The sequence below is a fragment of the Panthera leo genome, chromosome A2 (genome assembly GCF_018350215.1).
Source record: "Panthera leo isolate Ple1 chromosome A2, P.leo_Ple1_pat1.1, whole genome shotgun sequence".
NCBI lineage: Eukaryota > Metazoa > Chordata > Mammalia > Carnivora > Felidae > Panthera > Panthera leo.
In genome coordinates this window covers 61,971,958-61,999,090 of record NC_056680.1, presented here as the reverse complement: position 1 = coordinate 61,999,090, position 27,133 = coordinate 61,971,958, and the positions used below count along the sequence as shown (strand labels likewise).

The window sequence follows — 27,133 nt, the reverse complement described above, 5'->3', positions numbered from 1 at the left end:
GCGCAGGGACGGTGTGGGGGAACACTGGGCACTGCAACTGGGAAGACACTGAGTTTCCTGAAATGTGAAGAAACCACTGAGAGTCTTGGGGTGGCCACTGAGCCTGTGGGGTGGCCATGGTCCCTCACTCTGTGCCTGGCTTCATGGAGATGCCCCGGGGCTCCCTCCCACTGGGGCTTTTGTTCCACGTGCCACCTGCTGTGGCGTGAGGTCACGAGTGTCCCCGGGGAAGTGCAGCTGTCCCCTGCCCACGGCTGCTGCCCCTGAGCGCGCGGTGGGCAGCCGTCCTGGTGCACTGGGCGCTCAGCGTCAGGAGGGGGCCGCCAGCCCCTGTGGGGTCGGCGTCCCTGCATCACGGCTGAGCCTCTCCCCGCTGCCGACAGCCGGGAATGCGTGTGACGTTGTGGAGGGGGAGAGTCCCCGCTTGGGGGTAAGCGCGGCCAGCGTCTCCCGTGTCCCCTGGCTTGCCCTGTGTGTTCGCGCCGTGGCAGCCCCAGGGGAGCGGCCCCGTGTGATCTTGGGTTAAATTACAACCCCTCACGCCTCCGCTGCACCTGCCCCGACGCTGTTCTTATCTCCATCCAAGCAGCTAATCTTCGCTCTAAACGACAAGGCCGTTATTGTCCCCTTATCGGTCTCAGATGACTAATCGGCCGCCTGCTGCCTGCGAACGAGGCAGGGCGAGCGGAGGTGACCCCGCTTCGCTTCCCACAGGTTGTGTCGGCCCGGAGCTGAGTGGTCAGGGTCGGGCTGGAGCCGCGCCGTCCTGGCTCCTGGGTCCCTCGGATGCCAGTCCTTGGCGCGATGACCTGGCTGCGGGCAGGGGAAAGCCTGTCCTAGCCGAGAGCATCACACTCTTGTCCCATCACACTCTTGTCCCAGGGGCTTTCTTTCTCCCCAAGGCCCTGCAGGAACTGTCTGCCCCGTCCTGATGCCTGGCCCAGGGGTCAGCGCACGGCTGGTCCCCTGCAGGTGTCCTCTGAGACCCGGGAGGGCCCTGGACCCCGGACACGCAGCTGTAGGGCCAGAGCCTACCCCTGGTCCCCGCCAACAGTGAGGGCAGCGGTCCCTGCCTTGTTTTGGGACAAGGACCCTTAGGACCCTTTGGAAATGTCTGAAGAAAGACCCGTGTGCGTGTCTGGTACAGATCTGAGTTAAGAATCCTGGGTGGGCTCATCTCTTCCCCATCTACACCTGCATCCTCTGATGGACGTGCAGCCAGTATAACTAACTGAACCCGCGAGGCTGCCCAGGGTGACAGGTCTTATCAGGCAGGAGGGCTTGGGGCTCTGAGGAAAGCGGGTGGCGAACCGCACCAGCCGGACAGGCCCCTGCGCTCAGCTGTCCTCCGTTCCTACGTACGATTCCACCTTTTATCATCCTCGGTACCTTGAAGGCAGGCGGCGGGTGAACATGAAAACCAGCGGTTTCCTCTTTGACCTCCGAGGACGCTGAGTTGTCTGACGGCTTGTTCCTTCCCCTTTACAGGTGTTAAACCTTTCGGAAAAGAGGTACGACCTCACGAAGCTTAACCCAAAGGTACGGACCTTCACCCTTTATATTCTGAGTTTTGTTTTATCAAACGTGCACGATGCGTATCTGCTGGTGTGGAAGCTGTTCCTGGCAAGCCTTTGTGGGATGTGACGTCATTAGGGGAATCATGAACTGCCCTTATCTGGGGGTTATTTTTAAATCAGCTGCTTTAGGGGCGCCTGCTTGGCTCAGTCGGTTAAGCGTCCGACTTCGGCTCAGGTCATGATCTCAAAGCTCATGAGTTTGAGCCCCGCGTCAGGCTCCGCACTGACAGCTCAGAGCCTGGAGTCTGCTTCGGATTCTGTGTCTCCCCCTCTCTCTGCCCCTCCCCTGCTCATACTCTGTCTCTGTCTCAAAAATAAATAAAAACATTAAAAAAAATTTTTTTAAATAAATCAGCTGCTTTAGTCTGAAAGAAGTACACATTTGCCGGAAGTTGCAGAAATATACAGAGAGAGCCCACTTGTCCCGGCCCCTGTGTTCCCCCCGGGCGGAACTAATGATAAGTAATAAAATGTCGATGCCAGAAGTCGACGTTGGCGTGGTCCGCAGACTGCGTTCAGCCTCTCCTGGGTTTACACACGTGTGTGCACAAGCGTGTGTGCACACACGTGTGGCGTCTCCTCTGCCAGGATCTCCTGCCTGCCACCTGTTTCGTTCTCCCTCCGTTATTCTTAGTTGTCAAGATTTAGGGGAAATTTTTGAAATTGCTCACGTGTGTAAGTGATGGTGTAAACAGCATACGTGATCCACGCGTGGGAACGTTCTGCAGCCACTGGGATAAGACAGTAGCGTCTCTGCTACGTGGACAAAAACCTCAGGGCGTCACCTAAATGCTACAGCTGTTCCCCCGAGTGGCGGAAGGGGGTATGTGATATTTTTCAGCTTGCCGGCATTTCTCTGAAATTTTCCATCGTTTCATGTTACTTCTGTTACTCCTAGGGAAGGGAGCTCGGCCTTCCCTTCCCTTTCAAAAAAGGAAAAGAAAAATAGAAAGTGTTCTGCGTCGCTGGGCAGGGGCGGGTGCTGGTGTTGGTGTCAGGCGATGAGGACCTTCTCTGTTCCGGCTCCAGATTGAAGCCGGGGCTCAAGGCGCTTCCTCCTTCGTGGGCCCGCTTCTGTCCTTTGAGGACCGTGTTTCTCCCAAGTGCACCCAGCGGGCCTCTCTCTGAGATGTTATCTGCACACTGCGTGGGGAATGGCTCCCTGAATTTCCCCAAGCTGCGATTTTCGTCTGCCCGGAGGGATTTTTGGCAGTAGCTCCGGCCAAGAACTCCAGTTTCAGATCTGACCGGGCCTTGGCTCTCCCCACGAGCCCTGCCCCATTAGTGGCTCTGAAAGTCCTTTCTAGAATTGCCATCCCAGCTGCAAAAAGCAGAGTAGTTGTCTCACGGGGGCAACATAATCCTTCACGTTTTTCTTTCCAGTGAAGGAGCCTAGCCACAATTTCCAGCAGGTTTTATTTATTTTAATTTTTTAAAATAAGTTTTATCATTATTATTTTTTATTTTAGAGAGGGCATGCACGCGTGTGTGTACGAGGTGGGGAGGGGCAGAGAGAGAGGGGGGGAGAGAGAGAATCAATCCCAAGCAGGCTCCACACGGTCAGCACAGAGCCTGACGTGGGGCTTGAACTCACAACCCTGGGATCATGACCTGAGCCGAAATCAAGAGTCAGATGCTCAACCGACTGGGCCACCCCGGGGCCTTCCCAGCAGGTTTTAGAAGAGGAACACAGCCCAGTGTTCCTTACTCTTAGATGAAATATAGATAGAAGGGCCGTGGTGGGGTGCCTGGTGCCACCAGAGCCCCCAGGAGGACCCCCGGGGCCCGTGTCTCGTTGCAGATTCTGGACGTGGGCTGGCCCGAGCTACATGCGCCTCCCCTGGACCAAGTGTGCACCGTCTGCAAGGCGCAGGAGTCCTGGCTGAACAGTGACCCCCAGCACGTGGTTGTCATCCACTGCAGGGTGAGTGCCACCTCGCACCTGGGGTGGAGGGCAGGGTGGGGGAGGCCGGGGGCGGGGCGGGGGGGGGGCGCGGAGACCACCCGTCACACCCATGGCGCCGTCCATCGGCCTCTGTGGTCACGTTCGAGCACTTGTCCTTAAAAATGAAGAGCCATCATTCCCCCCTCCCAGAGTTTGGCTCCAGAGTTTGTGGGACTTGGGTTGCTGAACACGTAGCTGAACATTTTGAAACGAATGAAGGGCAGGAATGATAGCGAACCATTTTATCTTTCCGCCATTTTAAAAGAAAGAAAGCCCTTTAAAAAAAATTTTTATTGTTTATTTTTGAGAGAGAGAGAGAGAGAGAGAGACAGACAGACAGACAGAGCATGAACAGGGGAGGGGCAGAGAGAGAGGGAGACCTGAAGAATCTGAAGCAGGCTCCAGGCTCCAAGCTGTCAGCACAGAGTCCAACGTGGGGCTCGAACCCACGAACCATGAGGTCATGACCTGAGCTAAAGTCAGACACTTACCTGACTGAGCCCCCAGGCGCCCCAAGAAAGCCCTTTGAGAAGGAAAAGGGTGCTGTTAGGATGGACAGCAGTGGGCTGGAGGTGCCATCTGACTCCTGCTGTAATGTACCCACCCCCACACTGCGGGCAGGATGCTGTTGCAAACGTGGTCGTCTCCCGGCCGGCAGCTGGATGGGGACCGGACGTGGCCACCCCCTTGCAGGCTGGTGGGCGCTGGCCGTGGGGGCACTGTCCGGGCTGCGCCTGGCCTCCGACCACCTGAGATCTTTTCTCTTCTCTGGTTTCGCACGGCCTCCCTGCATTCCCTGGCTTCTTGGATCCGGCTGGCGTGGAGTGCGGCCAGACAGAGAGCGGATTTCCCGAGCGGGGAAGCCCGTGGGCCATACTCCATGCGGGAGGTGCTTTGGGAAAGGACAGTGTGGTGGGTGGGCATTGGTCCCAGAGGGAAGGGGTCTGCTCCCCATTTTGTCCCTTATACACCGTGTTCTGTGACCATGAGAGCATCTTGAAAGCATTGACATTTCCTTCTTGGGATGTCTCCTTTTCAGATCTTTTCACGTTCTAAAGCTGCACGAAAATCCATTGCGTTATTGAGTTTAGTTTCAGAGAACCTCCCCCTCGGGCTGTGTGGGGCTTTCTGCACAGTCTCCTCCCAGGGTACAAAGACCCCCTGTTCTGGGGGCAGTGGGACACCTCCCGGTCCCCCTCATGGAGTGCAGTGCCTCCCAGCTTGGAGGAAAGCCTGTCAGGTGCACACGAACGGGGATGACGTTTCTTTCTCTGCTTTTCTTGCTTTTTCTCATTTCTAACTTGATTTTCCTTCTCCATCAAACAGCCAGCCAGGCCCCCCACTAGTTTTCTTACAAAACTAAGCTAAGTGGAGCTTTTCAGGATTGTATTAGATGGAAGGACCTTCTCTCCGAATTTGTGTCTTGCTGCAAACTTCAAAAGAAGATAGGCTTTTTTTATTTTTAACCAATTCTTGTTAATTAAAATAAACGGGTCTTCGTAAGCCATGGCCTGGTGACTTTGGTGGAGCGACGGTGATGCCCCTGTGGCTCATAGGCCCCCAGGCCGGGCCCCCGGAAGATCCTGGCACACTAGACCTTGAGAGTTCTGGAAAACCTTGCACCGTTCTGGGGGCGTGGAAGCCATTCCCGAGGCGTTCTAGAAAACGTGCTGTGAGAGAGAAGCCCCCTCTGAGTGTGAACTTTAGATGTTGGCGTTAACAGAAGTTCACCTTGATCGTAGCAGGGGTGACATCAGGGACTTGGCCGAAACCTGCGAGCTCAGCAGAGTGTGTGTTTCCTTCTGCATGCGCCGGGAATGCGGGCAGAGCTGGGGCGCTTGGCCTGGGGGGTGGGGGGCAGACACGGGTCAGCCCTGCAATGGCCCTGCTCTCCCGTCTGCTGCGAAGGGTAGGGGTTGTGCGGTTTTGCCCCTAGTCTCCTTCACTGCCCACCCACCACCTGCTAGCTGCTGACTGAGCAGAAGGTTCTTCTAGAAGGTTCCATGCCCACAGCATCTGGTTTTGAGTCTCTACAAAGGACCTACCTTCAGCAACTTGTGCAGTCAGTGATTCTGACAACTGTGGAGGACGGACAGCTGGTGGAGTTGAACCTTTCGGAGTCTCGTGCGAGCACCACAGAGACCATGAGTGACCGAGCGCGGTGGCCGTGAATGTTCCATGAGTGCCCCACCAGGCTGAGGGGCTGTTTGCTAGCAGTGGGTTTGTGCCAGTAAATGACGTGTGTCTGTGCACCTGACTTGCATGGGCAGAGAGCTGCCCGCTCCTGGGTGACATTCCCATGCGGTGTGGGTCCTCAGAGCTGTGACCGGATCTGCTTGGCCATTTCTTCTCGAGGACAGACGTGGGGGCCTGCGTGCTGGTGCCCCTGCCATTTTGGCTTCATGCGCCTCTACGTCCGGGTTGGCTGACTTTTCATGAAAAATCCAGACTGAATATTTTGGGCTTTTGTGGGTGCGGGGTGACCGTAACTGCTCACACCTGCTGTTGACGGTGGAAATACCCCTCGTGCACCTAAACAGACGGGCATGGCCGGGGTCAAACAGTGACAGCTGACCTTCAGGTGACTGTCACATGTCACAGATGTCATAGTTTTGCTTTTTCTTCAACTGTTCAGAAACATAGCCCTGGGCTCGCAGGTTGTGTGGACACAGGTGGTGGGCAGAAGGGGCTGGTGGAGTGTGGTTTGCTGACCGCTGGGCTGGGTTGTGGCAGTATGTTCTAGAAGGCGGCAGGCGGCCTGTCACAGCGGTGGTGTTGCCACACACCCAGTCCTGTGGGTCCCGTTGGCCCGTGGTTCCGGCTGGCTGCCGCGTCTGGGCTGTGTGTGTCTGTGGTCACGGACTGAGCCCCTGCATTCTTGGGCCACGGTCCCTGTGTGTAACCAGGCAGGGCTGGGTAAGCGGTGGCAGGGGTGAGGTGCTGCCAGCACGCTGGCATCTTCCCTCCGGGCTTTCCAGGCTGTGTGTGCGGCCCTCATAACCTTGGCCTGTGGGGCGGGGCTTTAGCTCACTTGCAGGCGAGTCTATACCCGTTGCGTGCCTCCCCCCGCACATGCTGCTGGTTCCCAGTGGGAGATGGCGAGCTGACCGGCCACCTCCGTGCAGATCTGCCCCATGCCCCAGGTGGCACCTGCCGTGGGCACCTGGTGTGCACGCTGCCTGCCCGCTGGATGCTGCCATCCCCAGATCGGGGACCGGCGGAGGCTGACGGTGGCTACCCCCCCCAAAGCGGGCTCTTTGTCATCTGCGAGCGTTCCGTCTCTGCAGTCCAGAGAAACTGAGTCCCTCTTTTGTCTCCTGCAGGGCGGAAAGGGACGCATCGGCGTGGTGATATCGTCGTACATGCATTTCACCAACGTGTCGGCCAGGTACGAGGGGCGTCCGAGCTGCCCTGGGCGTCGGAAGCTCCGGGACGGGGTGGGAGGCTCGGCCAGCCCTCGGGGCGGGGAAAGCGCCCCGCTAGTGGTTGGCGCTGCTGAGAAGGACGTGCAGGTGTTTGATTGACCCCGACGTCGCCTTGAGACAGCTGGTGAGCGCTCCCTCGTTCTGTGACGAAAACAGCAGGGACGGACGTCACCCGTCTTAAGAGCGAGAGCCGCGTAGCCTCCCTGGATACCTTGTACCTTGTCAAGACGAGTGGCCATGGCGGTTTGCGTGTCCTTGGCGTCTGGAATGCACTTTGCAAGTTGGTCTTTTCTCCCTCGATCCTCCTGAGTAACCCAGGGGGTGAACCAGTCACCGCTCACGCTTTACCGATGGGGAAACCAAGGCTCGGGAGCTGTCTCTGGTCCCCTCTGGTCCCCGGGGGCTGGAAGAACTACCACGGGACCCTTGGCCGGGACGTCGGGCGCAGGAGGCTGGCGGGAACCTCCTGGTGCGAACCATTCACGCCGCAACCCAGCCCAGAGCGTCGCTCCCTGTGGGTTTGCGTCCACACGTACCCTCCCGTGAAGCGGGAGCTGCCCCAGTTCTGAGGACACGCGCCCTGTTCATAGCGGCCCACGGATCCGGGCCTCACCAGCGCCAAGGAGTGAAATTTGACTTCCCAAATGTTTTCTCTGGACGTGGACCAGGGAGCTTGGGGCTGCCGGGGGAGGGGGAACCCAGCACCCCTGCAAACCGGATCCCCCCTCACTGATAGTCAGCGTCTGGGCGTGTGCCGGACCCCGAGGCTCCTGCTCACTCGGACTCCCTCCGCCGAGACACAGCGTGTGACGCAGACCACGTGCCGCCTGCACAGTGTCGCCCCCTGTTTCTGCCGCAGCCACGTGGCTGCGCCTGCAACCCGGGCTCCATGGGCGGGGGCTCACCTGGCAGGTCAGGGGGCACAGAGCCCAGCGGCTTCGAGCCCTAGAGCACCCGCAACACCCCTCCTCAATCCTCCATTTTTCTCCATAGTCGGGGCCTATCTCCGCCACAGAGTCAGGCCGTTTTCATGAACCTCAGAGCCGTGAGGTCCTCGCCTGCGAAGGGGGGAATGGTGGCTGAGCCTCGTGGGGTTTTGTGGCCATTCAGTGCATCGTGGCATGTAACGTCCAGTACCAGTACTCGGGTATTTGCCGCTGTTAATGCTGTTGGCAGCCGCACGAGTAACGGTGTTAAGTACTTCTCGCTAAAATGGAGCGACACCTGCCTTTCTGTTTTCTTAAAAAATTTTTTTTAATGTTTATTTGTTTGAGAGGGAGAGAGAGGCAGAATCCAAAGCAAGCTGACCTAAGCTGAAGTTGGACGCTTAACTGACTGAGCCACCCAGGCACCCCTGGAGCATGCGTTTTTAAGAGCTCTGTCGTGAAACCGTGCTCCAGATCAGATCCGAAACTGGAAATCAAACAGTAGGGAGGATGCTCGTGTGTCGGCTCCCTGAAGACGAGCAATCACAGAGACTGTCCCTAGGAACACTCCTGATGCTAACAGTGACGTTAATACTGAACACGCACAGGCCCAGATGCGTTATCAGTGTCCCACGTTTAGTGGGACACGAGAGCTCCGGGGAAAGGAGTGCTTACAAGCGAACGGGTGGATATGTAACCGTACTTTCCAGCTTGAAAACATAAGTCCTCGACATGGTAAATATTCAGAGCTTGAGGGGATCTTCCATACGGGACCACCCCATCAGTCCAGCTTTAAGACAAATGCAGGCGGTGAAATACCCATTTTCTGGAGGTGCACGTACACGCGCTAAGGGGAGGGCTCACCCGTAGATCACATTTCCAAGGAAGCTTTTTGCTATGACCTCTTGTACCCACGTTCCACGATTCATCTGAGTCAGATCAGGCAGGCCCGTGAAATGCCCCGTTACGGGGTCTCCTGGGTCCTGCCGCGTGCGCTGGTGGGCGTTGTAGAGCTGAGGTCAGCGTGGGATTGTTGGTGAGCAGCGTTCCCTGTGGTGGCCACCTCGGAACCATGATGGCGCAGCCTTCTGATGCCCCCCTCCCCCCGCCCCGGCCTGCTGACAGTCGTGACCCCCCTGCAGGTCCCAAACTGCTCTCTGGGGGCTTGCTGGGTGTTGCTGACCGTAGAGCTCTGACTGTGCCCCAAACCCCGGTGATCCGAAGACTCACGCGGGGCCCATGGAAGCCACCTGCTGTTTGGGACAGAGCTCCAGACCCGCAGTCCTGGCTTCCACGGTGGCCCGAACATACTCCCGGGATTGGGGTCCAAGAGGAGATGCTAATGCTAGGCTGGGGTGCACGCGTGCAGGCGCGGCAGAGGTGGGGCTCCCGTGGGGGCCAGTCACTCAGGACAGCCATACCACCTGTCCTGTGTCACCCTGCCACCTGTGACTCCACGGGGTTAACGCTGTGTCTCTGTCCATCTCTCTCCTTTCCCCAGCGCCGACCAGGCCCTGGATAGATTTGCGATGAAGAAGTTCTACGATGATAAAGTTTCGGATTTAATGCAGCCGTCCCAGAAACGGTACGTACGTGTCCCCACGCCTGAGTGAACAGGTGGGTGAGACTTCATATTTCAGAAGGTGGGGACAGAAGAGGCGCCTCCCCTGACCAGGCAAGAACGGGAGGGGAGGGCTGGCCGGGTGCCCAGCGGCGGAGATGAGCCACCGTGTGTGGGTGGGAGGGGAGCCCCCGGCCCCGGCTGGCTCTGAGAGGGGGACCCAGGCGTCCTTCCCGCACGCTCAGCGCAGGGGTGGATTTGTGCTCTGATGCCAGAACTGGTTTCTATCTGCCGGGTCGGGTCGGTGAACTGTGTCTGTAATCTGCTGGCGGGTGGAGGTTCTGGGCCGTGCAGGCCACGTGGTCTCTGTCACGGCTGTCCTCACTGGAGAGCGGCACAGGCATTCGGAAATGAGCGAACGTGGCTCTGTGTCAGGTTTGTGGTTGGCCCCGACCCCTGTTCTAGATGCTCAGCTCCTGAGCCCGGGGCATCTTCCATCATGCTAGCCTCCTTGGCCCGCCCACCACCCTCCCTCTGGAGCCCCCGGGATGCTTGGTGTGCAGGGTCAGAAGGGCCCTGGGGGAGCCGACTCTCTCGCCATGTGTCCCCAGGGAGTGCACGCCGCCCTCCATGCCCAGCTGAAGAAGGCGGACGGGGTCAGGGTGTACGCAGTGGGTCAGGGTCCAGCGAGAGGGGTCCTGAGCGGCCTCCTCCCGGCCCCACGTCTTGCCGACAGTGACACGGAGCCGGGCACACAGTCTCTGCGCTTCTATTTTAAGGCTGACAGCAGGGGATTTGCCAAGGATGGCCGAGGCAGTTGCCAGGATGGCTTTCTGTCTCCTGCACCTGCTTCCCCAGCCTCCGAGGGAATCCTTGGGGCGGCTCACAGGTGTGTTTCAGTTCCATCCGGGAGAGGGATTTCAAGGACCACCAAAGGCACTGCCTCCTTTTTTCCTGAGTGTTTCCCGTGTCCAGGTCCGTGTGTGTTCAGACCCGGCTGTGTGGGCGGTGTGGGACCCTGAGTCTGAACCCACTCTGAGCCACACACCCCACAAGGGAGTGTGAGTCGCTTGCAAGAAACCCAGCGTTTCATTAGTATTACAGGTACACCGAGCCCCTCGTTCTGTTTTGAACCCTGACGTGGCGTTTCCCTGTTGAGCCCTTTCCAGGGTGGCAGCAGACGTTCCCGTGTGGGTGTGACTTAAACTAGGAGGGAGCCCCCCGGATGCTCTGCTCCCGCCAGGGAAGAGGGGTTCCCATTTCTCCCCTGCCCCTCCCCCTGTCCTCCTCTCCCCTCTCCTATCCTTCTGTTCCTCCTCTCTTCCTCCTCCTCTTCCCCCTCCCTCCTCCACGTCCTTCCTTTTCTTCCTCCACCTCTTCCTTTTACCTCTTCCTCCTCTTTCCTTTTTCCTTCCCCCCTCCCTCCTCTTGCTTCTCCTTCTCCTCTCCCTCCTCCTCCTCCTCCTCCTCCTCCTCCTCCTCCTCCTCCTCCTCCTCCTCTTCCTCCCTCTTCCTCCTCCTCCTCTCTTCTTTTTCTTCCCCTTCCTCCTCCCTCCTTCTTCCTTCCTCCCCCTCCTCCTCCTCTCCCGCCTTTTGCCCATCCAGTAACCCCTGCCTCTGGCAACCACCAATGTGTTCTCTGTGTCTGTGAGCTTTGGAGCTTGTTTTATTTGTTCATTTGTTTTGTTTTCTGGTTCAACATGTAAGTGAAGTCATAAGATATTTGTTTTTCTCTGTTGGAGATTTTACTTTACATAGTAGTCTCCATCCAAGTTGTTGCAGATGTTAAGATTTCTTTCTTGTTTTTAGAGCTGATTAACATCCTGTGGTATATCTATGCCACACCTTTATTCGTCTGTCCTTTGATAGACACTTGGGCTGTTTCCATCAGTTACCATCAGTAATGCTGCAGTAACCATGGGTGCAGATGACCTTTTCTTTCTTTCTTTTTTTTTTAAATTTTTTTTGATGTCTATTTACTTTTGAGAGGGAGAGACATACAGAGTGAGAGCAGGGGAGGGGCAGAGAGAGAGGGAGACACAGAATCCAAAACAGGCTCCAGGCTCTGAGCTGTCAGCACAGAGCCCGACGCGGGGCTCGAACTCAGGAACCCTGAGATCATGACCTGAGCTGAAGTTGGATGCTCAACTGACTGAGCCATCCAGGTGCCCCCAGATGATCTTTTCAAGTAGGTGTATTTGTTTTCATCGGCAAAATACCCATACGTGGAGTTACCAGACCATATGGTAGTTCTATTTTTAACTTTTTGAGGAACCTCCACACGGTTTTCCATAGTGACTGCACCAGTTTGCATTCCCAGCAACAGCCCAAGGGCGTTCCTTTTTCTCCGCGTCCTTGCCAACATCTGTAGTTTCAGGTGCTGTTATTTTTGCCGTTCTGACAGGTGTCACGTGGTATCTCATGGTGGTTTTGATTTGCATTTCCCTGATGATCAGTGATTTGAGCATCTTTCCATGTGTCTGTGGGCCATGTGGATGTCTTCTTTGGAGAACTGTCTGTTCATGTCTTCTGCCCATTTTCAATTGGATTATTGTTTTTTTGTTTGTTTTTGTTTTTTTTTTTTGCTGTGGAGCTGTATCCCTTCTGCATATATTTTCGATACCAACCCCTTATTAACCACATAGTGTAAGTGTCTTCTCCCATTCCGTGGGCCGCCTTGTCCTTTTGATGATGGACTCTTTCGCTGTGTGGAAGTTGTTTTAGTTTGATGCGATCCCATGTGTTTATTTTTGCTTTGGTGTCCGATTAAAAACGTCATCACCAAGACCGGCGTCTTCTTCTAGGATTTTTATGGTTTCAGGTCTTATGTTCAAGTCTTCAATCCATTTTGAGTTTAGTTTGTGCACGGGGTAAGACAGTGGCCCCGTTTTCTCAACACTGTTGATTGAGGAGACTGCTTTCTTCCATTGTATATTCTTGGCTCCTTTGTCATAAACGAATTGACCAGATGTGCGTGGGCTTATTTCTGGGCTCTCTCTTCTGTCCCGTTGACCTGTTTTGATGCCAGTGCCGTACTGTCTTGTTTACTACAGTTTTGTAGCTTAGTTTGAAATTGGGAAGTGTTATACCTCTGGCTTTGTTATTTTTTCTCAAGACTGCTTTGGCTGTTTAGGCTCCTTTGTGGTTCCATGTGAACTTTAAGGTGCTTTTTTGTTTGTTTGCTTTTTGCTATTTCTGTGATGAAAAATGCCATTGGAATTTTGATAGGGTTTGCATTGAATCTGTAACTTGCTTTTGGTAGGATGGACATTTTAACGATATTGTTCTTCCCAATCCATCAGCATGGAACGTTTTTCTGTTTGTGTCGTCTTTAGTTTTTCCCATCAGCGTCTTATGGTTTTTAGCATACTGGTCTTCCACTGCCTTGGTTAAGTTTATTTCTAGCTGTTTCATTCGTTTTAATGCAGTTGTGAATGGGTTGTTTCTTTCTTTCTTTTTTTTTATTAAAAAAATTTTTTTAAGTTTATTTATCACAGAGAGAGACAGCATAAGTGGAAGAGGGGCAGAGAGAGAGGCAGACAGAGAATCCCAAGCAGGCTCTGTGCTGCTAGCACAGAGCCTGACTCGGGGCTTGAACTCACAAAACCGCGAAATCATGCCCTGAGCTGAAACCAAGAGTCAGATGGACGCTTAACTGACTGAGCCACCCAGTCGCCCCTGGGCTGTTTCTTAATTTCTCTTTCTGGTAGTACATTCTTAGCTGTCTAGAAATGCAACCTATTGATGTATGTTAATTTTGTATGCTTCAACTTTACAAAATTAAAAAAAAAATTTTTTTACTGTTTATTTGTTTTCAAGAAAGAGAGAGAGAGAGAGAGAGGGAGAGAGAGAGAGAGAGAGAGCATGAGCAGGGGAGGGGCAGAGAGAGAGGGAGACATAGAATCCAAAGCAGGTTCCAGGCTCAATCTGCCAGCACAGAGCCCAATGTGGGGCTTGAACTCACAAACCGTGAGATCATGACCTGAGCCGAAGTCAGATGCTTAACTGACTGAGCCCCCCAGGAGCCCCAACAACTTTACCAAATTCATTTATTAGTCATAACAATTTTTGAAGGGAGGATTAGGGTTTTCTATGTATAATATCATGTCACCCACAAACCATGACAGTTTTAAATCTTTCTGATTTGGATGCCTCTCATTTCTTTTTCTTGTCTGATTGCTGTGGCTAGGACTTCAACACTATGTTGAATACAAGTAGCAAGGGTGGGCATCCCTGTCTTGTTCCTGATCTTGGAGGAAAAGCTGTCAGCTTCTCAGCATTGGGTACGATGTTTGCTGTGGGCTTGTCATGCATGGCCTTCATTACGTGGAGGGTTGCTCCTTGTATACCAACTTTGTTGGGACTTTTTATCATAAACGAACGTTGTATTTTGTCCAGTGTTTTTTCTGCATCTGTTGACACCATCATATGGTTTGTATTTCTATCCACTCAAAATGCTCAGCACCCACCAAGGAAGAATGTTTGCCTTGTTTTCTTCTTTTTGCTCTTAGGATTTACTGTAGCTTTTTTTTTTTTTTTTTTTTTTTTTAAACATTTATTCATTTTCAAGAGACAGAAACAGAGCACGAGCAGGGAGGGGCAAAGAGAGAGGGAGGCACAAATTCCGAAGCAGGTTCCAGGCTCTGAGCTGTCAGCCCAGAGCCCGACTCGGGGCTCAAATTCGCGGACTGTGAGATCATGGCCTGAGCCGAAGTCGGATGCTTAACCGGCTGAACCACCCAGGTGCCCTTTTACTGTAGCTTTTTAATAGCAGTGCAAGAGTGTGGAAAATGGAGGAAAGCCCTCTCACTTTTGCAAACCCATGCCTGCCACGTGTACTTCCTGTCAGCGTGTGCTGAAAGCTGTAGTGCTGATGTTGCATAATGGTCGTGTGGGCTCCATTCTGCATTCCCAGGTGAATCTTCCTGCACCCACAGGCTAGAGGGATGTTCTCTACCCAGCTCCTGCCTTGGGAGATGTTCTCAAGTGGGTAGGTGACTGAGTGCGTGCATACAGTATGCCTGGAAGCACTTTGAGGCCCGAAGAGCCCAGGACGGACACATCTGTGTGACAGAGGCTTTGACGACCCCCTCCCTGTGGTCCTGGCCACCCCGAGGGGGGACGTCGTGGCCTATGTCAGGACTGCGTTTGAGAAACCGTTTCAAAATGGGTCTCGTGGCAAGTGACTTAATTAGTTTGCCGGGGGTTTGTGGGGGTTTGTTGGGGCCTCAACAGCAAGCCGCCTCCAAGCTTTTGCTTAATTAATACTTGGTGATGAGCTCTAAGGCGGGACCCTGTTTGACAGGGGGTCCATTCTCTGCCACTCTGTTCCTTACTCTTATTTTTTTTATGTTTATTTATTTATTTTGAGAGAGTGAGACAGAGAGACAGAGAGAGGGTGAGCAGGGGAGGAGCAGAAAGAGAGAGAGAGGGAGAGCGAGAATCCCAAGCAGGCTCCACACTGTCAGTACAGAGCCCGACACAGGGCTCGAACTCACGAACCGTGAGATCATGAGCTGAGCCGACTGAGCCACCCCGGGCACCCTTGTACCTTACTCTCAAAAGCCACAGAGCGGTCGGCTTCCGGCTGATGCTGAGGAGCCCCTTGCTGAAGCCCCGGGGTTACTGATGAACGTGGTGTTCTTTTTGCTCTGATAAATAATTTAAAACACCATTTCTGCAGTCTTAGCTTGTCATCAACGCTGTGCATGTGACGAGTGAACGATGAGGGTTTCTGTGCCCCTTCTCCTCTGCACTCTTCTTCCTGGGAGGGGGTCGAGACAGCAGCACACGTGTCCAGACTCCATCAGGGAGGGACGATGGGGCCAGCGGACCTTCCCAGGGGCGCGGGGCAGGAGGAGTCCCGAGGAGGCCCCTGGTGGGGTCCTTCCTGTGTCCGACCCTGCATGGTGAAGGGGCCAGAGCCCCGATGTCTGGCCTGCAGTCTGGTGAAGGGACCAGAGCCCCGATGTCTGGCCTGCAGAAACTTAAGATTCGTAGGTGTGTCTGAGAGCCAGACACACCCCAGTATAGCTTCATTTGGCTTTGACGTTTCTGTAGTCTTGACACAACACCTGTGTGTCTGAAAGAGCATTTGTACGGGAGGCGGGCAGGTGCAAAGGGACCGGGTGCCCATCTTCTCTCCTCGGGGAGCGTGCCCGCTGCGGCCATCAGGTGTCCCCTGCTCGGAGCCAGGGTGCGCCCCCCCATGCCCTCCTGTGGCTTACCCAAGTGCAGATCACGTGTTTGAGATTCAAGGGAACCCCAGCTGTAAATTCCCGCTTTGGCAGCTGGTTAAGCAGCGTGGCGAATGTTGGCAGATCTCAAGCTGCTTTGGCACACGAGTGACGCGTGTGTGTCTCCCGCCTGTACATGCGCCGTGTCTGTACCTTCTGCACAGAGATGACGCAGGAAAACGACCTCCCAGGGAGTTTCTTCCCTCGAAAGCAGGAGGAGGTGATGGGAGACGGTGGAGCTGTTTGGAACGGGGTTTGCAAGCTGTGCGCTGCGAGAGTCGGGCGGGCGGCTGGGGCCCTTGCGCTCCTTCCTGCCTTCGCCACGGGTGAACACCACGGCTGGGACCGGTCCTGCCCGCGGTCTGCTGGAGGAACTGATCAGGAAGCCCTTTCATTTTCTTTTTTGTCTCCTGTCCACCGTGGGCCGATTTTCTGGTCTTTGGTGCCGACGGGGGCTTCCGGGTGGCCGCGTACAGACACAGACCTGTGGAACGTGGCCTGGCTACCTGTCCCCCGTGTGCAGCCTCCGCTGGCTCGGCCGCCGACCCCGGCCACAGCTACCGAGCAGGCTTGCAGTGCACGTGGTTGTCGTCCCGGGGCATTCGCGCTTGTGCTGACACTTTGGGAGACAGCGGGACGAGGCCACCCCAAAGAGAACTTCATAGAGATTCGACATGTGTTGTACCGTACAAGGTTTTCTTACCCCTCCCTGTGTGCACGCTGGAGTAAATCAAAGCGTAGAGAGGGGGTCTGAGTGATGTGTGCGCCCAGCACCCGTGAGGAGCCCCTGGGGCCAGCACTGTGCGTGGACCGGCCAGCACGCAGGCACATGGTAGCGGGCACACGCGGGGCCACCGGCCCGGCTGCACATTTGGGATCTGCTGCCAGTCAGCCACCTGTGGCCCTGGAGACCAGAAGGGGCGACCGGCCGTCTCTGGCTGCCGTCCTGACCTGCCTGAGTCGGGGTCTCGGGCTGGGGCTGGGCGCGCAGAGCCGAGGGTCCCGTGCTGAGCTGGGGCTCGCCTTCGAAAAGCAGGAGCCACAGACTTGTGATTGTCACAGCTGGGGGGAGGGGCACGGGTGCAGGCTCCACTCTGTCACACTTTACACGGTGACATTTGTCACGTGTGCTTGTCTTAGGAGTGGGGTGATGTGCGGGGGTGGGGGTGGATGGGATTCGTTGTTCCTTAATGGCATTTGTGGTCACAGACATGCTTATTGTACATCCCCTGCTAAACCTTCATGATATGAGAACCCACGCCTGCTTGGTGATGGGCGCTCTGACCCCTCTGACGGGCAGGGGGCCCGTCCAGGGTCTTTGTGTGGGGTGGGAGGTGAGGGCAGAGGGACCCTGTTAGAGGTGTGAGGTGCTTACAGAGCCTCTCCTCCCCCCCCGGGTGGGGGGGGACTGTGACAGCCCTGTGGCCTGGCCCTGCGTGGCTCTGGGCTGGGGGACAGACAGAGAGGCTGCCCGCAGTGTGGGGTGTCCAGGGATCCCGACGGGGCTGCGTGCCCAGGCTGTGCTCCCCAGGGTCACACCTGGATTCTGTGGCCCCCATCGCTGTGAGCATTGGGGACTGGGGCCCCTCCCAGAACCCCAGGAAACATCCGGCTTGGGGTTAGGCCCCCACTGCAGGGGCCCTAAGCCGCCGTCGCTTTGCAGGTACGTTCAGTTCCTCAGCGGGCTCCTGTCGGGGACGGTGAAAATGAATACCTCGCCACTGTTCCTGCATTTTGTCATCCTGCACGGCACTCCCAACTTTGACACGGGTGGAGGTGAGTGTCCGCTCCCAGCGGGGTCTCGAGGTCTGCTGGCCCGTCCCAGACCCTGCACTTGACAGGCCCCCCTTTCTCCCACTGAGAGGCTCACATGGGATCCGGGCCCCGGGCGTCCTGGTCACCGGCCGGAGAAAGCCAGTGAGGGGGGGGCTCCTCTCCCCAGGGACCCCGGTGACTTTATACCAGCGCTGCTTCTGAAGCTCAGGCACAGCCCGTGGCCACCTTGTCTCTCTTTTGCTGTTGGCCACACTCCTGTGTCTATAGATGATTCCGCCTCTCTTCCAGTGTGCCGGCCCTTTCTGAAGCTCTACCAGGCCATGCAGCCCGTGTACACGTCGGGGATATAGTAAGTGTGCCGCCTTCACAGGAGATGGGCCTTGCCGAGCCGCCTGTCCTGCGGGAAGGGGTGGGGGCGTCCAGCCGGGAGTGCGGGGCCAGCAGTCACTGCAGGTGCACGGTTGGCTCCAGAGAGGGGTGTGGACGCGGGGCCTGGAGGGTGGGCAGGCCCCAAACTGTCTGGAAGTAGCCATACCAGAGTCCCATGCTTTTCTCTCCCCTGTGCGTTTTATTTTTTAAATTAAATTAAATTTAATTTTCTTATTGCTTATTTTTGAGAGGGAGAGAGTGCAAGTGGGGGAGGGGCAGAGAGGGAGGGAGAGACAGAGCGAGAGCAGGGGAGGGACAGAGAGGGAGACACAGAACCCCAAGCTGGCTCCAGGCTCTGAGCTGTCTGCACCGAGCTGAACGCGGGGCTCGAACCCACAAACTGTGAGATCGTGACCTGAGCCGAAGGTGGACACTTAACTGACTGAGCCCCCCAGGTGCCCCTCCCCTGTGCATTTTAGACAAAGGGCAGACACATGTCCTCGGAATTTGTATGGTTTCTAGGCTTTTCTGGTTTGCTTTTGTGTGCATTTACATGTTTTATTTTTATTTTAAATTTTATAGTTTATTTTTGAGAGAGAGAGAGACAGAGCATGAGCGGGGGAGGGGCAGAGAGGGGGAAACAGAACCCGAAGAAGGCTCCAGGCTCTGAGCTGTCAGCACAGAGCTGGACGCGGGGCTCGAACCCACAAACTGTGAGATCATGACCTGAGCCGAAGTCCGACGCTTAACCAGCTGAGCACCCCCCTCCACCAGGTGCCCCTAGATGTTTTATGAGCATTAGTATAAAGGGCGTCAGGTAAGATGTGGCCTCATGGTGCTGCCACCGCTCAGAACGAGCTGCCGTCCTGTGTCTGGACTGAATGTGGACCCACACGTGGGTGGCAGCCTGGCCGTGATGCGCTCGACTTGGATCCCCGAGCCTGGCGGGATGTTCCGAGTCATCTCTGAGTTTGCGTTACGAAGTCGCTTTTCTCACACAGCGTTTCTGTTAAGTCATGAGATTGCATTAAGCTCTACCTTGTTTATCCCCAAGCAACATCGGCCCGGGAAACCAAGGCAGGGTCCACATCGCCATTGAGCCGGCCCAGCTGCTGAAGGGGGACATCATGGTGAGTGCACGCGGTGTGTCCCCCTCCTGGTCAGCACCTCGAGGAGTGAAGGGTGGCCTTTACTTTGGGGCAGCTGACTTGTTGTCTGAGTGAAGCTGTTTTATTTGGTTTAAAATTGTTTTAATGTTTATTTATTTTTGAGAGAGACAGAGCGTGAGTGGGTAGGGGCAGAGAGAGAGAGGGAGACACGGAATCCGAAGCAGGCTCCAGGCTCTGAGCTGTCAGCACCGAGCCCGACGCGGGGCTCGAACTCACGAACCGTGAGATCGTGACTTGAGCTGAAGTTGGATCCTTAACCAACTGAGCCCCCCAGCCTTCCCAACCTTTCTTTTTCTCCCACCCAAAAAGTAGCTGCTATCAATCCAGTGTTTCTCCTTTTTGTAAAATTGCATTTCCAAGTAATGAGAAAGAGAGACAGAGTATGAGCAGGGGAGGGGCAGAGAGAGAGGGAGACACAGCATCCGAAGCAGGCCCCAGGCTCTGAGCTATCAGCATGGAGCCCGATGCGGGGCTCGAACCCATGAACCACAAGATCATGACCTGAGCTGAAATCAGGAGTTGGACAATTAACTGACTGAGCCGCCCAGGCACCCCTAGAGCTATTTCAGTAGAAGGGACAGAGCGAATGGTGAGAACCACTTAGCAGTATGTTCTCCGAAATGTGAGTCCCAGCTTGGCCACTGCCCTTCCGAGGGTCCCTGGTCCCAGCTGTGATGTGCGATCTCAGGCGTCCTTAGAGGCCCCCGTGTGCAGTCCAGCTATCGAATCACAGCTTGGCTGATGTCCTAAACAGCGGTTCCTCTGGATGAGTTTGATTCCTGTATGTACTGGTTCTGGGATGAGATTAGCTGCTACATTTTTGCCTTTTCTGTCTTGAATGTAGAAAGAATCTTCCGTCTAATGAATTTTAGAGAAATTTCCCTTGAAACCTTGAGGCAGTATGGCTTCCCACGCACACCGAATTGATTTGCTTGAGTGTCCCCAGGGCCTGGGAGCACCTGTGACCAGATTGGAAATGGCTCATTCCAAGTTTTTGAGGATTCTTATCAATTTCCCTTAAACCTTTGGATTTTTTTTTCAATGTTTATTTATCTTAGAGAGAGAGAGAGAGTGATCATGCATACGTGTGTGCAAGCGGGGGAGGGACAGGGAGAGAGAGAAGAGAGAGAATTTTAAGCAGGCTCCATTCAGCACAGAGCCTGATGTGGGGCTCAATCCCATGACCCTGGATCATGACCTAAGCCGAAATCAGGAGTCACATGCTCAAGTGACTAAGCCACCCAGGCGCCCCTAAAAGGTCTTAAAACCCTTTCTCAGTGGTTGACCCATCCTGAATTCTCATGCAAGTCAGGTCAGGGGGGTCACAAACGTAGGTGCCCTGGGCACCAATGTTACACTGTTGTGTCCCTGTGAGAGTTCTCCTCAGGTGCACGTCACAGCTTGTCCCCTGTCCCTGGGGACCTCGCTGTGAAAGAGGCTGGTGTCCTCATTCCATAGACCACAGAACTGAGGTGTCGGGTGGGCCACTGTGTTGCACCGTCCCCGGGGAGGAAAGGCTTCTCTTCTAGAGTGTTCTGAGAGCAACTCCCAGCCTTTTCCCTCTGGTGGGGAGACCGAGGGGGAGAGGGGAGGGTGTGTCTTCCAGGACCTCCTCGATTGTTGGCCATCGGGCAGAGCAGTGAGGAAGCACCTGCTATGTTCTGGACCCCACCCCCTCCCGGGGCTGCACATGGCTGTGGCTTCTGTCTGCCCGCTCAGTGCACCGGTCTGGTGTTCCAGCTTTAAAAAAGAGGCCGGGGATGAGGAGGCCAGGAGAGGCTAGTGGGGACCCAGATCCCTAAGTCACTACTCCTGGGCAAGGCAGAGGCCTCTGGAGGCCCTGTCTCTGGGATGGGTGCTCCCTGTGGTCAGCAGCTAAGTCCCCTTGTGGAGACCCGAGGGAGGTGGCCGAAGCCCTGAGGTGTGGAAGATGACTCTCAAACGTGGGGGGCCTCCCTCCCACCTAATTGTGGGCTGGTGGCTGCGGGGTCTTTGTGAGGCGGTGGCGGAGGCCTGGCCGGCGGCCTGGGTCCCTCATCCCCGCCTCCTCCCTCCTTTCCTTCTCTTCTCCTCCCCCCTTCCACACCCTTCCCCGTCCCCTCCCTCCTTCCTTCCTTACCAGGAATTTATTTACGCAACTGTCCTGTTTTGAATGTTTTGAGCTTTCTGGGTCTCTGTGTGGGGCCCTGGCACAGGAAGGAAGGGAGTGACAGGGTGACATCTTCGTCCCGGAGGAGGCTGGTGGGGCCGTGGACCTTCTGTGGGAGACAGATCCCAGGACGGGCCACGGTGGGTGAGGCGGGCGGGCTGGTGGGCGGGCGGAAGGGTGGTCTGACACGGGTGTAGGCACGTGGCAAGGGCACGGGGTCCCCAGGCCTCGAGGCGCCAGAGGCTTGCTGGGTGTGTCCCGATGTCTGGGTGACATTCAGTTGCTTCCAGATTGTGCGGGCTTGGAGGCTTGCGGTTTTCTTGCGGGAAAGCTGGTGTTCCTGAAGCTCTTCTCAGCCACCCGAGAACATGCCGCTCACCCTGGAGGGTCACCCTTGTCAGCACAAGTGTGAGCAGAAGGGAGGACAGAGGGGTCAGGACCCTGCCTCGGTGGGAAGCGGGGCCGCACCGAATGGCCGCACGTGGGTACTGGCTGCGTCCCCAGGACTGGCTTTGGGCCCCGTGTCTGGGCTCCCACCAGCGCTTCGGCCTGCAGGGTCCGGGTGGCCTCGGAGGCCCGCCTCCGTGAGCTCGAAGCCCCCTTCTGCTAAGTGAGGACCTCCACGGGGTGAGGGGGTCAGGTGAGTTAGGATGGCTGGCTTCACGGCCTTCACCCCAGAAACCCCACAAGCCCGGGCCACGTGCCTGTGTCTGTCCCACCCCTGGAGGCCCAAGGTAACCTCAGGAGTGGGTCAGCTGGAATGCAGCTGAGAGGTGGCGTGGGAGGCTGTGGGAGGGGTCTGGTCTGGCACTTGGGGTCCGGGAGGCGGGTCGGGAGGGGAGCCGGCGGGGGTGGGAGGCCCGGCCGATGTGCGGGTGCCTAGAGCTGGTGGGTCACGTGGCGAGCTTGCCCACGTGACGTCCCTCCGGCTGGAAGCCGTCCTGTGTGTTGGGTACGCTTCTACCTGTGCTGCATTCACATGGTGGGTGCCTCTGGGTGCCTACGGCTGCGTGACAGGTGCCTGTCACCGCGTGCACTGGCCCACGTGGTTCTCAGGTGTACTCGTGATCTGATCCAGTGGCTGCAGGGGGCTCGCTGCGGCGTCTGGCTCTTCCTTGGGCTCCTTTGCTATGGCGGGAAGTCCGAAAAAGCGATCAGGGGGCACTTCTGTGGCTATTTCGTTCCCAGCTCGCACTTGTGAGCTGCTGCGGCCGAGCAGAGGTGTTCGGAGGCACAGATGTGGGTGCAGGGGCCCCTGGGTCCCCGGGTGGATGAGGCCAGACTGGGCTGGCAGCTGGGCCATCAGGAGAGGGCTGTGTGGCCGATGCTCACGGTCCTTGGGGATTTGTGAAGCGAGACCTACCACGGTGTCACGGAGCAGGGGAGCACAGACAGGTGTGGGTCGAGTGGCGGGTCTGCGAGAAGATGCGTGGCAGCAAGAACCCTGTGCTGGGGACTCGAGGGGGCCGGATGTGGGTGGGGAGTGGGGCCAGGGGCCCCAGGGGCGCAGGGGAAGGGGCCTGTCTGGGCCCCCATTTGTCCCACCCCACTTCACCTCAGGGCCTGGAGCTCCCGCCGAGAAGGGGGCCTCGGAGAGGGGACAGGGCTGTGCTGGGGTCTCCTGCCTGCCTGGCCTTCTGGATCTCTCTGGGTCCCCTCCCACCCAGCCCCCTGGCCTCTGGCCAAGACCTGGAGACCCTCCCCGTCTAGTTGTCTCTGCAGGTTCCTCGGTCCTGGCCAGAGGTTTCTCTTCCCTTGGCTCCTGGCCTGAAGCCCCCTCTGCTCCTGACCGTCCATCAAACCCCCCCAACCCCCGTCTTGATCGCGCCTTGTCTTCCCTGCCTCTCCCTGCAGGTCCACGCTGCCCCTCGCTCCCTTCTGCACCGTGCCGGGCCCCCAGGTCCCTCCCACCCCATGTCCACCAGCCTCCAGCGCCCACCGTGCTGGTTTCTGGGAGCCTGCCCACGTGTTCCCCGGACGCCGAGTGTGAACTTGCCCCGCATCTCACCCAGTCCTGAGCTGCCCGTGCACCTCCTGAGCCCACAGCCGCTGCACGTCCCCAGAGCCGTGCTCCATGCCCTGTGACCCTGTCCACGTGCAGCTGCAGCGTTGCTCTGTGACAGCTGAGCACCCTCCTGCGGGGAGGGTGGGGGGCTCCGAGGGGTTTCCTGCCCCCTCGATCATTTGTCCCCTGAGAGGCTGCATTCTGCTGGTGACCAGATGCCCCTTTCCTCGGGTCTTCTCTGTCAGAGGTGGGGTGTCTGAGCTGCCCCCTTTAGGCCGTGATCTGTGATCTGTCACCCGAGATGCCTCTGTGTCCCATGCTGGATGGTGCGGGGCCGGGTGCTAGGCCTGTCTGTGCACAGCTGGTCATCGTGCTTGTCAAGGGTGATGGCTCAGCTTTGCTGTGAGCCAGTGAGGGTGGCCGCTGGGCCCACGCCTGAGGCTAGAGGCCAGAGCACGCTGGCCAACCAGGTCTCCACCACAGGCCGCCTCGTGAGCCTGTGCCTGGGGCTGCCGGCCTTCAGGAGCAGGGACGGTGACTGGATGGGCCCTGGCAGCCCCAGGGGCACCTGCACCGAGGCAGAAGGGAGTGTGCGGATCGGGCGCTCTGGGGCTCTCCCGGGGTGAGTGTTTTGTCTCCTGTTGGCCCCTGTCTACGAGCTTGTGTTCCCATGAGAAGAGCCTGCGAAGGTGTCCCAGCTGCTTTCCTGGGAGATGCTTGTGCCCTGACGCCGCCTCTCCCCCACCTCTGTGCGTTCCTGCCACGGGGTAATTTTAGGACTCCACCGTCAGTACCATTACTTGATTGATGTTTCCTGTGTTTACGATTCAGTTCTGTGCCCTCTGCACTTACTCTCTGCAGCGTTACCAGATATGAGGAGGGTGCGGGGGCTCCAGCTGGGAAGGGGTATTTTTCCATCACAGGGTGACTTTTCTCTGTGCTGTTCACGGAAGTGAGTCCCGAGACGTTCAGTTCAGGAATCTGTCTCCCAGTAACATAGGATCTGAACCTCTTGGGTAGTTTCCCAGCTGGCCTATTTTTTTTTTTTTAAAGTTTTTATTTATTTATTTTTGAGAGAGAGAGAGAGAGAGAGAGAGAGAGAGAGAGAGAACAAACGGGAGGGGCTGAGAGAGAGACCGAGAATCCCAAGCAAGTATTTAATAAACAAGTGAGTACAGGAAGGAATAATCGACCCAACTCAGAAACATGAGTGTAAGAGAGGGTTTCATTTCGTTTTCTTCTTTTTATTTTTTTTTTAAAGTTTTTTTAATGTTTATTTATTTTTGAGACAGAGAGAGACAGAGCATGAGTGGGGGAGGGGCAGAGAGAGAGGGAGACACAGAATCGGAAGCAGGCTCCAGGCTCTGAGCTGTCAGCACAGAGCCCGATGCGGGGCTCGAACCCACAGACCGCGAGATCATGACCTGAGCCGAAGTTGGACGCTTAACCGACTGAGCCACCCAGGCACCCCGTTTTCTTCTTTTTAAAATGTGTGTATTTATTTTGAGAGAGAGAGAGAGAGAGCACACACACAGGTAGGGAAGAGGCAGAGAGAGGAAGAGAGAGAATCCCAAGCAGGCTCTATGTTGTCAGCACAGAGCCAGATGCGGGGCTCAAACTCCCAAACCATGAGATCATGACCTGAGTCGAAATCAAGACTCAGATACTTAACTGACTGAGCCCTCCCTGGCACCCCCCAGCTGGCTTTAACAAAGCTCCATAGACCAGGGGCGTAAACTGCACACATTTCTTCTCTCTTGGTGCTGGAGGCTGGATGTCTGAGATCCAGGCATGTCTGGGATGGTCCCTCCCGAGGCCTCTCCTGGGTGTATGGATGGCTGATTCCTCCCTGTGTCCCAGTGTGGTTGTCCCTCTGTGCTGTCCTTCTCCTGATCCCCTCTTTTTTTTTTTTTTTTAAGTTTCTTTATTTTGAGAGAGTGAGAGTGAGCGAGCAGGAGAGAGAGAGAGAGAGAGAGAGAGAGAGAAAGAATCCCAAGCAGGCTCCACACTGTCAGTGCAGAGCCCGATGTGGGGCTTGATCTCACAAACAGTGAGATCATGACCTGAGCCGAAACCAAGAGTTGGTTGCTCAACCAACAGAGCCCCCCAGGTGCCCCAGATCTCCTCTTCTTACAAGACACCAGGCAGTGGACCAGGGCCCGTCCTGGTGACCTTGTTGACTGTAATCTCCTCTTGAAGAATCCTGTCTCCAAACACAGGCCTATTCTGAGGTCCTGAGGATTAGGCCTCGACATGTGAATTTGGGGGGGGGGGGGGACAGACACAACCCAGCCCATGACAGCTGTGTTCGTTTGCAGCCCTATCCCAGCGAGATTAACAGTGAAATCAAGAACCGCTGGTGACAATGGGTCACCTCAGTCGTTTGCGGCAGCGCACGTAGCCCGGAGGACAGGAAAGGCAGTCACAGGCAGACCGCACTTCCGAGAGTTACCTCCCGTTTTGAGTGCAACGAGCAGGCGGGTGACTTGTTCAGTGGAGGGACACGTGAGGGTCCGGTGGGGGGAGAGCATCCCGCGGGTGTCACGGGAGAGGCGCGGCTGGCCTGGAGGTCGTCATCTGTGGGTGCTTGTTGTGCGGTAGCTTGGAGCCCCAGGCCTTCTGGTTCCACCCGAAATCGACCTCGGGGATCATCGCGGGAGAAAGATGCTACAGAAACTTCCCTGAGGTTGGTGGAGCGTCTTTAGGGCGGTGCGAGCCACCCCTGCTCCTGCCCCTTGCCGTGGGAGCCTGGAGAAGCCCCAGGTCCCCTGCCCGGGGGGATTGAGTTACAGGGCTTCCCTCATGAAGGCATTTTCATTTCCACTCAAGAACTGGGAGACAGCCGTGACTCAGACAGTGTGCTGAGGAGCAGGGAGGGCGCTTACGGGTTCACCACCAGCAGCTGTAGCGGGTTTGGCTCTCGGTCTAGTGTTCACTGAGCCCACCTCCCTGCCCTCGAAGGTGGGAGGAGTTCCCAGGGCTGGCTCACCGTCCTCGGTCATCATCTTCCCGAAGGCATCTCACCTTCTGGGTTTTCCCCTCCTTGATCTGGTAAGTGTGCCCGGATAGATTTGCCCCTTTCCTCACCCGAGACCTGTTAGCCAAGACATCGGGGGCTGCGTTTGCAGGAAGTCGGGCCGCATCGGCTCTGACGGGCCGGGAAAGTGCTGGGGAGGGCAAAGCTCGGCCCTGGTCCTGGTGAGGCCGAGGGAGCAGTCTGACCGCCTGAGCACCGCCGGCCCATCCCCTCGCCCTCCCTCTGCACACCTGACCCTCCCATCTCTCAGGTCCACCCCTTCCGAAGGGCAGGGCCTCAGGTCCTCCGGGAGGAGGCCAGAGCTCCGTGAGCACAGCCAGGCCGTTATGTAACCTCGCTGAGGAATTCGCGTGGGTGCAGACGCAGTGGGATCCTGGCCGCGGCCCAGGGCCTTGATGGGCTTGTAAACACTTTCCCGTCCGGCATGCCTGGTCTTGCTGTCTCCGCTTGTGCAAACCCTGTGGCCACTCACGTTGTGTCCTAGTGACTGCGGGGCTCCGCGACCTTGCTCCCGTGACCCAACTTCTAAACAGAGGGGACGCCTGCTCTGGGAGCTGCTGCGGACACCCAGCACTGTCCTTTACTCCCTCCCGCTGGGGGCACTTCTATGCGTGTCCTCAGCTCCCTCTGTGGACTTTGCTCCTCCGGCAGGCAGTTCCCACACACTTCCCGCTGTGCCTGCCTCTGTGTTTCCTTGTGACTTCTGTGCGCGCACCTTCCTCCCTGACTGTGCGGGCCACCTCCCAGACCCAGGCAGGGGCTTGATCCTTCCCGCGGTCCTAGCTCCACGGCTGTGCTTTCGTTCGTAGCCAGCACCTGCTGACCTTTCCATGGGTGTGGACACGAATTACGGCATTTCGAAATTGCGGTTCGTGTTGGCACTGGATGATGTGGGTGTTCAGACTTACCAGGGTTAGAGATCACGGTTTTCAGTCTTTCAAGCGTGAGGTTGTAGCTT

The 27,133-nt window shown here is 56.6% G+C and overlaps 1 protein-coding gene across 1 annotated transcript in view; it reads left to right on the top strand.

Annotated features, from left to right (window-relative positions):
* Nucleotides 1–27,133, top strand: part of TNS3 (tensin 3) — a 216,139-nt gene that overhangs the window by 96,042 nt on the left and 92,964 nt on the right. The window contains exons 7-13 of the mRNA XM_042927325.1: nt 1,489–1,539; nt 3,379–3,501; nt 6,846–6,910; nt 9,375–9,458; nt 17,334–17,446; nt 17,735–17,795; nt 18,870–18,945. Coding sequence (XP_042783259.1) covers nt 1,489–1,539; nt 3,379–3,501; nt 6,846–6,910; nt 9,375–9,458; nt 17,334–17,446; nt 17,735–17,795; nt 18,870–18,945 — 573 coding nt within the window. The remainder of the gene's footprint in view (nt 1–1,488; nt 1,540–3,378; nt 3,502–6,845; nt 6,911–9,374; nt 9,459–17,333; nt 17,447–17,734; nt 17,796–18,869; nt 18,946–27,133) is intronic.